Source organism: Pogona vitticeps, chromosome 6 (genome assembly GCF_051106095.1).
Source record: "Pogona vitticeps strain Pit_001003342236 chromosome 6, PviZW2.1, whole genome shotgun sequence".
NCBI classification, from domain to species: domain Eukaryota; kingdom Metazoa; phylum Chordata; class Lepidosauria; order Squamata; family Agamidae; genus Pogona; species Pogona vitticeps.
The window spans coordinates 46,316,806-46,329,540 of NC_135788.1; the positions used below are offsets into that span (position 1 = coordinate 46,316,806).

The 12,735-nt window shown below is 37.4% G+C and overlaps 1 protein-coding gene across 2 annotated transcripts in view; it reads right to left on the minus strand.

Annotated features, from left to right (window-relative positions):
* Nucleotides 1–12,735, minus strand: part of GADL1 (glutamate decarboxylase like 1) — a 117,547-nt gene that overhangs the window by 36,910 nt on the left and 67,902 nt on the right. For both annotated transcript variants that reach the window (XM_020808061.3, XM_073003445.2), the window contains exons 13-14: nucleotides 8,139–8,190; nucleotides 5,374–5,463 (exon numbers count right to left, since the gene is read on the minus strand). In XM_020808061.3, the coding sequence (XP_020663720.3) occupies nucleotides 5,374–5,463; nucleotides 8,139–8,190 (142 nt within the window). The remainder of the gene's footprint in view (nucleotides 1–5,373; nucleotides 5,464–8,138; nucleotides 8,191–12,735) is intronic.

Sequence of the window (12,735 nt, forward strand, 5' to 3'; positions counted from 1 at the left end):
AGTACTATGTTCTTTTACACTGTTAACTGAAAAGCAAAGTATTAAACCACACACAAAATCAGATTACAGACTAAATGAGGGGCTGCCTCATCCCAACATTTGGGAGCACCCACCATTCTGGTCATGAGCCACCTATTACAGTATCTAATACTACAATTCCCTCCTTCATAAAATGACCTTCTTATATATATATAGTAGACAAATGAACTTTATCCAAGATCATAATTGAAGCCATTGTTATTTCATTAAGTAATAATATAGTGGGTTCTACCGGTGAACACTTTAATTTTACATCTTAATGGCAATGCTGTTACAATACACCAGACAGAAGATTTATAGGTGTTCACTCCTTACCCTTTTCTTCACTGTGGCTGGCTCATGCTCCACCAGGCCATGCAATAATCTTGTGGGCTGAGGCCTTCCATTACCCTTTTCCTTCCCCTTCTGACTATAGAGCAGAATGCATTGTGTGCCTACATTCCCCACCCAGTTTAGAGGGTGCATGAATAGAAAGCCTCTGCTCCATACCAGCATACATATGCCTTAAGGAATAAGAAGAGGAAAGGTTGGCAGGCTCAGCTTACCAAGAACAGCAGTGGCAAACTGGCTGATTCAAAAGACACCAAGCAGAGAAGAAACCAGCTGGTCCCACCCTGAGGTGCTATACTTTGGCAAGACTACAGCAACACCACCAAATTCAATGATAAGGTCAAGGACAGACAGAATGTGAGAATTCTCTTCAGCCCATCACTTACTGATAGATGGAACAATCTGGATCACCCTCTTGCTTGAATGGGTGAACATATCCCAATGCACCTTCATCAGCTTCTCACTGCCTGCATCTTCAGAGAAGGAGGAGTGCAGAAGAAATGCAGAAAAGAGAGGGGAGGGCAGGGAGATGCTCCTCTCTCAACCCTATTCAGTATGCATATTGTACACGTGTTGCAGTCATCTCCTTTCCATTTATTGGAACAGGTCTCCCTCTAGCTCTTCTCTGTTTTGGTCACTGCTGCAATGTGAGGAATACACAATGAACATAGATGACGCATCACCCTCTGAAAACGATCCACAGGGAGCCCAGTGTGCTTCCTGTACTCAGATTATACCAAGGCACCCACATATCCAGGAGCCTGGTGCAAGCCACATTTACCACCCCCATAAGAGTATCTCTCAGTAATTCACTTTAAAATGTGGTAGTGATAGAAATTTAGCATTCAGTGGCTGTGGTTTTTTATTTTTTTAATGAATTAGCCAGTTTTGTCAATGCTTTCTATGTAACTGCATGTAGCTTCATAAAGGGAGAAGAGTTTAATTTTGCACAGAAGCATTTTGTACAATTTGAGAATTCTCAATAGAAAAAGAAGGCTTTTCTTTTATTTTATTGTTTTCACCAGGTGAGAAATCTTGTAGGGGTCAGCAGACTCTTGTTTTGATAAGAACCAGTAGTTTAGTGGGACCTTTTCACCTCTTTCGTTCCCTCCCCAGTGATGTCTCTGAGTAGACTGTTACACAGGGGACAGAATGGCAAAGACAGAAATGTGTCACCTTTTTTTATTGCAAGTTTGAGAAAGCATGTATAAAACAGCTCAAGGGATACAATCAGTTTTCTTCTGAATTGTGCAGGTATTATCATTGTGAAATATATGAATGGCCTTATTTCATATTGATAGCACGATGGAGGAAAGTAATAAATACATTTGAATGCCAGTATTACAAAAACACGATTCAACACAAAAGCAACTTTCTTTTAACGTGGCAATTCCTTTGAAGTAACAGAACATCTCCTTTCTATCAATTATATAACTGCATCATGCTTGTAAGAGAAAAAGGAGAAAAGTACCACCAGGGGGCATGTACAGAACTAGAAAAAGCACTCCAGAATTATCATTCTATCTAAAAAGCACAATGCTTCCAGTTCAACAGCAGTGGTTATAACACTTTTACCAAGAAACTTTATCATATCTCATGAGGACTAATTGTAATAGTTGTTTCCCATTAATCAGGTCACATTTTTGCAAAAATGCAAGCATTTTCTCTGTTTCCTTATATTGCCACCGTGAAACTCATCCAGGGCAATGTGACTAACAGGCATTGCATTAACTCATAGTTATTTCCTTCCGAAGAGAAAAGAATGGATGACATGTAGCCTTTGTCAAAAGCAACAATCACACCATATTGAACCAGAAAATATTAATCAATGTCCATTAGGTGGTGTAGTGTGCTGTAATGGTTGGAGCTGTGGACTAGGACTGAGGACACCAAGGTTCAAATACTTCCTGACCCATGAAACTCACCACAAGCACCACTGACTGCAATGTCAGACGGGGAACCAGGAAAATTACTTTGGAACAAAAGTAACCCATAACATTTTTGCATTTTTGGAAATATACAGTGTATCTGAATTGTGTGAGAGTCTGTACAAACAAACAAACAAAAAGAATTACTTCATACCATGAATAACTGAAGTAGGGAATTTGCTTCCTCAGAACATGGTGATGTCTATAAACTTAAATGGCTTTTAATACATTAATGCAGAGTACTGTTATCAATGGCTACTAGTCTTGAGATATATTTTGCCTTCAGGAGACAGTTTGTCAATGAACACCATTTGTCATGAGGAGCAAAAATGTGAGATTCCTATGACCTTCAGCTGCTGCTTATGGGCTTCCCAAAGGCATCCAGTAAGCTACTGTGGAAAATAGCTTTCTTTAAACAGCTAATCCAGCAGGGCTCTTATGTTTTTATGTTACATTTACACTTCACTTTGCAGCTCTCATTGCTTCACATATCTCATCTTCTGCTATTTCAATCTCCTTAATAAGGTTGTTTTAAAACAAACAGGATGATTGTCCTCATCTTTCTTCTGAATGATCAGACAGTAACTGCCTACAATAAATACAAAACTCAAAAGTGGATTGTGAGAAAATAATAAGGAAATTTAAATCTCTGTTTTAATTTGGCAGGCTAGAAGTCCTCAGCTGGATGCCTACTTTTTTGTCATATTTAACTTAGCATCCTATTTCATAGGAATGGCATAAATGATAAGCACAATCTGATGCCACCATGTGAGATTTAGCTACATGACACTGCTTCACTTTCCAGAAATGTCACTATTATAAAGAAAGGGTAGTACAGGTTATCTTACGTATGTGATGCAAAGCCAAAGATCCTAACAGAAGCCTATTCTAGTGCATTGATCTTCTTCCCATGTACCAGCAAGAATGATGAAAACTGCTGTCTATTTCAGGCCTGCTGTAGAAAGGTTTGACTGCTGTGCTGAATTAATGAAATATCATTGTTTGTGCTGGCTTTAAGACCCTTCTGTCAGGTTTTAGGACACCATAGCTTGAAAAGTTACTTTTAGAAACAAATGTGTAACAATTATACTCTTTCAAAATAGTTAATTACCATTATGATTATCAAAAATTAACTCTTTGCTATCCTATTTCTCAGAGGTTAAATTGCTACTTTTAGTCACTTTAAAAATACATTGGTAATTACAGGCCATTACCTTTTCAAACAAAAAACACACTTACTCCCTCCCACCTCATCATCAATTCAACAACCAAGGTAGAACACCAGCACAACTGCAGCCTGCACCTGAACCATGTGGTATTCCTGCTCCATCATTTACGAATGAGGACACAACCTCACAAAATAAGATCTTGCAGTTATAGCACAAAATGGATGAACTTATTCCTTGCCCAGTGAAACCCATAATGAAACTTGGTTGTATTTTTGTTTTTAGAGTAAGAGAATTAACATTTCATATGCCTTCGCAAATACATTTCATAAGTTGTTTATTCACAATTAACAACTTAAACCCAAGCTCTGCTTCAACACTTCTTCTATAAAGCTAGACAGAGGGTTATGCCAGACACTGGACCAGATATTTATACAATTACTTTTGTTTATGTGACAAGTGTTTATTTCACATATAAAGACTGGGAGGAGAGGTAGGTCGCTTAAATAATTCACTTTGAGCGGTAAAGTCATAATCCCCATCAATTTTATTAAAGAAACTTTGTATGAAGTCTTCAATGTATTTTTTTCTGCTAATGAACTACATAATGGGTTTTTTCTATCCTTACCCTTCTAGGTTTTCACTTTTTCTCCCTGAATACAGTGGTGCCTCGACTTACAAACGTCCCAACTTATGACCATTTCAAGTTACAACCAGCTCTGGTCGCAAAATTTTGCTTCAACTTGTGACTGGAGCTTTGAGTTACAACCAGAGAAAAGGCAGGGAAAAGGCAGGGAATTCAAACTGCTAACCGTTGGTGGTGAAGAGGCTGCTTCCTTGTAGCTCTTTCACCCCAGCGGTTAGAGAGTGTGAGTTCGGAGGAGGCTTCAGACTGCTTGGTAAGGTCCTGCTTTCTGCTTTTGTCTGTTCTGGGTGGGTTTTGCAGCATGGTTTTGGGCTGGGGGGTTATGTTTCTGTGCTGTGATGGGTTTTGCACTCTCTGCTAGGTTTTTTGGGGGGGTTCGAGTTTCCAATGGGTCTTGCAGGGTTTGTTTGCTTTTTGGGTCCCCCCCCCCATTTAGGATGGGTCTTGCAGTCTTTGTTTGCTTTTCTTTTTCCCTTCTGTTGGAATGGATTAATTGTGTTTCAATGCATTCCTATGGGAAATGGTGCTTCAACTTACGAACATTTCAAGTTACGATCACGTTCCAGAATGGATTAAGTTCATAAGTTGAGGAACCACTGTATATGGCTTTCTCCATCAGAATTACAAAGGCTACATAAAGAATCACTATTAATTCCGATCCATTCTGATTTCTAATTTCTTTTATAGGCTGCTTTATGCCAAAAATGTACTCCTATGCATTTCTCATCTTATAATATCCACTGATAATGCAAAGCAAGTCCCAAGGACAACATTAACTGTCTAAAACAGGTAATGAATGTTCTGTCTAGACAATGGATGCAGACAATGTTGTTCATCTTCTCTCAGCTCTGCCATCTGTTAGTAGCTATGATAGCAAGCGGAAGACTTGTATAATGTCTGCATCTATTATATTAAGAGAGAAACTTAATTAGCCTTGTCTAAACTGAGGTAGCTATAAACTTCAAAAATCTGCGAACACATATCTTTGGATCAAAATACCATTCTGATTATGGATCAGTTTTGTGAGCATGCACAAAAACCTTCTTCTATTCTATTCCAAGGCATGTAAGGAGGATAAATCTATAAAAATTCCATGTCTAAATAGGGTTACCAACTCTTTTTTTCCATTGAAAGTTGGTTGTCAAGAAGAAACAAAGCTGTATTGTCTTTGTATACTGGGAAAAGCATCCCTTACCGTACACTATGCAACTCTTAAAAGAACTTTCAAAGTGAACAATCCTACAAAGCAAAATTATGAACTCACATGATGGAGCTTCTCCCAGAATTCATGTCCTTTTCCCATGTTTCTCAAACTAGGTGGAATGTACCAAAAGCACACATTCGCATATTCAGGCTGGGAAAAGAGAAAATGTATTGAGGACACAGAAGAGGCCACCATCTTCATTCTACATATATATGAGAACCAATACAGCTAGACTATACATCTTATCACAAGTAATGGGCTAGGTAAATTTCGGTTGACAATCTCATTACAGTATATCAGTTTCATTAATGACCAGTCCTACCTAATATTTTTCTAAGTAGCACAGAGGTATCAATTACTTATAATAGTTCTTCCCTCCTTCCTTTTACTATGTAGAACTCTTATTTGTTTGTTTACTTACTTACTTACTTACTTACTTACTTACTTACTTACTTTACTTACTTACTTACTTACTACTTGTTTGCCTGATACTTTTTTATCCTGACTTTCTACAAAATAACCCTTAAGTCTGGTTCTATATTACTGCCTTAGATTTTAACACACACTCAACTGAAACTTTGCAGGAAAAGCTTAACCTGTAATTCCGTGGGATTTATATTCTATTTAATTTGCTCTGAGCTGATTGTATGTTATTATGTTAGACTGATGATGAAGATGATAATGATGACGTGCCATCAAATCATTTCTGTCTTATAATGACCCTTTTCTAGTTAAAGAGCACTCATAAGTGTTTTGCCATTCCCTTCTTCTTGGGCCAAACTGACAGTGTAACTTCTATTTTCTCACAAAATGAAGAGGGAGAGGCAATTATACCATATTTTTTGTTAGATAGACACAATACTTTTTCAAAACCTCTGATTCAAAATGGGGGGGGGGAGCAGGGAAGGAAAAAATGACTACAACATTTCCCCCATATGTGAATACTATCCCAACTACAGTTCTAATCTCCCTTCCAAGTGGGTAGAAACTACCAGCTGTTCTAAATTCTTTCATGAAAAGGCACTAGTTTTATACATAATATCATTTTCTGCCTTCCTTCAAAGAATGCATTAAATACAGTTTAATCATCAAGGAGAATACAGTTGTCAGCAGGAAGAGATCAGCAAGCGTGCCACCTGCTGCTATGAAATGAGATGAAGTTAAGCTTTCTTTTTCTAGTGTGAACAGACACAGGTATATGTGGATTTGCTCTTGCTGAAAACTAAATTTCATTTTCAAACGCCTCTGGAGAATTTTTTTAAAAAATCTTTTTTTAAAAAAGCTTTCTAGATGAGGCTTTTTCATGCAAGAGCCCTGCCTCAAATACAGAATTTTATGAGGGGGATCCAGAGATCACTCTTGCCTCCATTTGTAACCCCTTTATGTCTTACCATCTATTCTGCCTTTTGTTACCATTAAAGACAGGGGGGGGGGGAATGGAATGCATTTTGCTATGTAACCCTAGAAGCTCTCTAGAGATGTCTGTCTGTCTGTCTGTCTGTCTGTCTGTCTGTCTGTCTGTCTGTCTGTCTGTCTGTCTGTCTGTCTGTCTGTCTGTCTGTCTGTCTTCCTTCCTTCCTTCCTTCCTTCCTTCCTTCCTTCCTTCCTTCCTTCCTTCCTTCCTTCCTATAATGTGACCTTTAAATAGCCTATTCCTTATTTCGCTCAAGCATAGGCATCATATTCAAGTACTAGACAGGTTTTGTACTGCTTCTGATGGAATTCACAGTGAATTTACATCAACGGCTATGCTAAAGTATCCAGAAAAGATCTTAACCAAAAATCTGAATCTTTGTCATTTCTCAAGCATATGAGTCAGATGAGTGATCAAGATTTACATTTTTCCATGTTTGTTTGTCTGTTTGTTTTACCTTGACTTTCTCCTTAAAAAGTTTGTCTGTTTTACCTTGACTTTCTCCAAGGTGGCTTACATCATTAAAAGACAGTATTTAAAGCTTAAAACAGTAAGTACACAAATACGGAAAAGGGTCAAATACCACACTACAACAGAACAAATGAAACCAAAACCAAAAACCTATTGAAAGGAAAAAGGAACAACAATTTGTTTAACAACCCCACTCAAGCAGCAAAGATGCAGCCTGCCTGGCCTTTTGTGAAAGGGAGTTCCAAAGTTTAGGAGCAGCAACAGAGAAGGCCCTCTCCGATGTTCCCACTAAGCACAAGTGTGATTGTAGTGGGACTGAGAGAAACACCTGAGCGGGCTCATAAAGAAATATGCTGTTCTTGAGATCCAAGCCATTTAGGGCATTTTAGGTTAGAACCAGCACTTTGAATTGTGCCCAGAAATGGATCGGCAGCCAGTGGGACTGCTGCAAAAGGGGGTCATAAATTGTGCTAGAGCAGGCCTTTTTAGTCAATGGGGATTTGGCAAGTCAACTCTTCTGTAAGTCATATTGATTCAAATGAGCTTTCTATAATTTACCTTAGCATAGTAAGTTGCATTTAAAGTAGGCCTATTTGAATCAAAAGAACACAGAGAGGTAGATTCACCAAATCTGTACTGATCCAGTAAGCCTACTCTAGTTGTGACTCATCACACTAAGCAACAAGATTTTGGCCAGTGTACAGTAATTGGAAGCCACATCTGCAATAAGGTTCCAGCAGCCCATCTGTTGTATATTTAATCACATCCAAGGTGAGTACTTACAGTTTAAAGGTCTTCTCTCCCAAACTGTAAACCATAGTCAGGCTGATGACATGAAATATTGACTATGTTACATAGCTTTTAGCATTCCTTGTATCATCAGTGCCAAAATACTTGTTGTAATGTACTCAGTATTGAATTGCACTTGGCACACACCTACCTCCAGCAGCAAATGGAATCCTTCTCGCTTCTTGATTTCATCCACTAGGTATCTGCAATTAAGAACATAAAAATTGTGTTAACATTTGGGTTAGCCTAAATGTGCACTTCTGAGTGCAACAATCTGATCCTTTTATGCCTACTTAACAAGTGCTACTAAGTTTCTGCCCTCCATGCTGGCTTTTAAACGGATGGTTGTCTCTTAGTGCTTTGCATGTGTTTTGTGTTGCTTATGTTTTTTAGTATGGTGTTTGTTTGATACTTTCTAGTATATGTATATTCACTGTTGTTAACTTTAATATTGTTATTTAATGATGTAAGCCACCTTGGGTCCTTTTTAAGGAGAAAGGCAGGGTAAAAAATATTTTCAACAAACAAACTAACAAACACATGCTTTGGACTTGGAACAAAAAAAAATCCTTCAAGTCTTGTTAACTTTGCCATAACAAATTGATCCCAGAATTGAGGGAATTTATTCTCTAAAACAGGGAATGACCCTGCAAGAATAATCACTGGGGTTTGCAGGAGGATCTAGTGAAAAGTGGTAACTAAACACACACGGGGGGGGGGGGGGAGAGAGAGAGAGAGAGAATCATTAAACTGAATTGCAAAATACTTTAATGTGATTTCCCAGTAAACAAAGCCATAGTTGTGACATATGAGTCCTTTCTGAGCTACTGGCAGGCAAATAAAATTCATATTATTCTATTTGGCCTATGCATTTTAAAGTCAGTTTTTAAAATTATTTTAATGTGTTTTTAAAGAAAGTGTTTTAATATATTTTATTGTGCCTCACTCTGGAGGCCCTAGAGAGCAGAAAAGCAATTAATGAATGCTTTCCATAAATAAAGAGAAAGAGAAAGGATGAAATCTTGAATCTTGTCATATATTCCCATTTCCTCAGAGCTTTAATAAAAACTAACAAATCTTTTATTTACAGAGATATGAGGAAAGGGCTGCAGACAGTGTTCTACCCAGTTGTTGTTCAGTTCTTCAAAAAAGCACATCTGTTCCTGACAAAAAGAGAATGGCAGCTGACCTTGCACCTGATACTTCTTTTTGGTTTTCTCAATATGGTGATTTTATTCACAGTGAGGTTTAAATACTGAACCTTAATTATTTTAGAAATAAAATTATTCAAATCACCTCCACTGAGGTTTGATTGTTCCATACCTCATACTACCCTGAACTGCTGACTATAACCTGCATATACCTTGGATGAGAGTTTGGATAAAGGGACACCCTGGAGGGGTACTTATCTAAGCTGTGTGAAGCCACATCCTTCTACTAATACATAATATAAAATAACAGAACATAAAATTGAATTTGAAACAATTCTGCACCCACTGAGCAGTGAATATAAGCTTTATTCTAGCATTTTAGTTGAGACATTGCCAAAAATGTCCAGGGACTGACTAAATAAAACACTAGAGATGGTGTTCATATAAGAGCACAGGGAGTTGGCAAGATGTTTGTTAGTCAGACTGGGACATGTGATGTCTCTCTCTTCAACATTTATCTCCAAGCAATGTGATTGCCATGGTAAACGGTTGCCACTAGCACCAATCCTGTCTAAGCGAGTGCAGTATCCCTAAAATAATACATAGGATTCTGACTCATGTTTATGATTATTGTATATTGAAACATATTTGCAGAACATTTTAAAATTCTTACTTCACATTCTCACAGTGTATTGAAAGGCAGGGAGCTATTATTCATATTCTATAAAAAGGGAAGGAAAATCCAAAGGTGCCAGGCTACCTGAAGAGCATACGGTGCTGATGTTGCGACACAAGCACAGAGGCAAACATAGCTTCAGCACGTATAACCCTAGCACAAAATATCTTTACAATTGAGGAACCACTTCTACAAAGCATGCGGAACATGTCTGAAGAGACTGGCTGAGCACTTTGTTGCAATTAGCTTAAAATACTACACCCCTGCAAGGAAAGTGACTAAACTGGGACTCGGGTTAGCAATGTGAAATGAAGATACGGAAACCAATTATTTCCCAGAAAGCAGGAAGAAGACAGATAAATAGTGCACACAGCTGATGAGAAATGCAAAACATGTTGCAAGTAAAAACATATGCAGTTCTGCCTGTCAGTAAAGGGGGAAAAATACTTTGCTTTCAGTTTATAAGGTCAGTAGGCTAGTCCCAGAAGACAAGTCTATATTCAGGGATCCTGAAATATTATCTCTGCAGTGTCATCATAAAGCTTACTGTAATATATTCTGAAACATGCTGTACAGTTGGTCAAATAGTTAACAAACCTGGCTTACTGCCCAGAAAACTGATGCTTCAGCTGTAAAGTCCTGGTGCCTAATGCTCCCAGCTAGCAAAACAGCTACTGTGCTGAATATCACTGATAGTCATTATCAGACGAAGGCAATTTTCTTCTTGGGAAAACAGTGACACTTCCAGTTAGATACACCCTTGGCTTAATCCTAACCATGAAAGGGAAGTATTGATCCAAACAGAATCATTAATTGATCTATTCTTAGCAAAGTGAACTTGCGAGAGTGTCCTTGATGAGGAACAATTCTTTTATTGATGGAGAGGATCAACTAACAAAATCAGACTAATAAGATGGGCTACAAATAGACACAACTGGAGTTCATTTAGGAAGCCCAAAGGACCTCTCTTCAACAAATGTGTGACCAAATTTTGTTTCTAGTATATTTTCTGACATAGTTCTTGAGGCAGAACACCTGCTAAGGCTTTTCTTCACACGTACACTTTAGGCTTCCTGAAATAAAACCATGTGTTTTGCAAAAAAAGAAAAAGAAAAAGAAACAGCCTTTGTTACATTCTAAAATGGAAATAACAAAGTAACCTCAGAACTCTCCCAATCCCAATACAAATATTTGCTTCCGTCCTTAGTGCCATGCAAATTCAGAACATGAAATGGACAAACTCTCATCCTTCAGTGTGATTCACACCAGCCAGTTAATCTCTTCTCCAGACTCTGTCCTCTCCTTTCACATTTGTTTAGCTACATCACCAGCTTTCAGGAATTACTTTATAATCAACAAGTAATCATACAGGGCTAAATCCAATTGTTGGTCTCAAACAGAGTAAAATCATTGACCCACTCAGATTTCAATATGTGTTGGCTGTACCTGAGGTGGCCAAAGTGTGGTCTTCCATGTGTTGTTAGATTGCAACTTGCAGCAGACCCAGCCAGAATAAACAATGACATATATAAGAGATACTGTATATGTAATTCAATAATATCTGGAAGGTCATAGTTTGACATTTGATTTAACAAACCTCATTCCTTCAATGAGTGTCTTCCAAGAATTGGGTTTAACTCATAAGTACTACTAATAATAATAATAATCATGTGCCTTCAAGTCAATTCTGACTCAAAAATCAAAATTAATTAATTATAATAAATACGGTTAATAACACGAAGATCATCAATTATAACAATTCTGTGGGGAGCATCTCATAAGCATTTATATAACTAGATTATTTAAAATAATAGAAAAGACAATGAGTTACTATTTTTAGTTGCAATCTTTGTACAATTTCAAGGAAAACTATTTATGGAATTATGCTGTTAATTTGCAGAAGACAGACTGAAACCACCCCTAAAATTGTGTTTCCTGACCCAGTTTCTAAAACAGGAATATGCCAAATACAAAAAAAGAACATGGAATGCTCCATGGAATGCCAAAAATCTACCTCTTAAGAACTTAGAGCTAATGCAACAATAGTGATTGTTTTAACTATGTTTAACATAGTGATAATGCAACATTTATATAATAATTCAGAGAGTATTCAAAGTGCTTCATGTTTATTATTTGTGTAGATTGCATTTTTCAACTTCAGATAGCATCTGCTTGTCTGAACAGGGAACTCAAGGAAAGGAGTGCCAAATGTCCATATACCGACTGTTCTTACACCTTTTCCAATATATCATATTGTTTACTTCATGGGAGGTTCTAATTTTTTTCTAAGGCCTTATCTGGATGAAGCAACTATTCTTGAATGAGTATGAGATTCTGCACTATTTTTTCTACCATTGAAAAACTGTAAGTCTTCTCCCTATTCACACATTTACACTCCTTTTTAAATTCTGTAAAATGAAGGTCTGTTTTTGTTGTTCATTTGTACTAGGGCAAGTGTTTAGGTATAGGAGATTCTTAGTCGGAAGCTTTCAATTAATACTACTCACAAGAAATAAAACAATATAAACAAAAAGGCAGTTTTTAGCAAAGCTAGGAAAAATAAAGAATTCTGGAAGATAATTTTCCAGATTTCTTAATTTGATTTTTTTCCCCAAAAAAGATGTTGCTTTCCTAAAAAGAGCAGAAGTGGATGTCCCTAGCAAGTGGCTTCCAGTCAGGAGGTTTCAATTAGTGCCAAACCACTGTTCAACAATAACAACAACAAATCTAGCAAAGAGGCTCTTTCTTAAAAGATTTCTTCAAGATTTTAGAATGCTGATTTCTTAAGAGAAGAGATGTTGAATTTTAAAGATGAGTTTGAATGCTAATCACAATATATCCCCCACTCATTCAACATGCAGTGGTCAAAAGGAGAGGGAATAAACTTTCAGTGTTCAGGAGCCACAAAACAGATTCAGTAG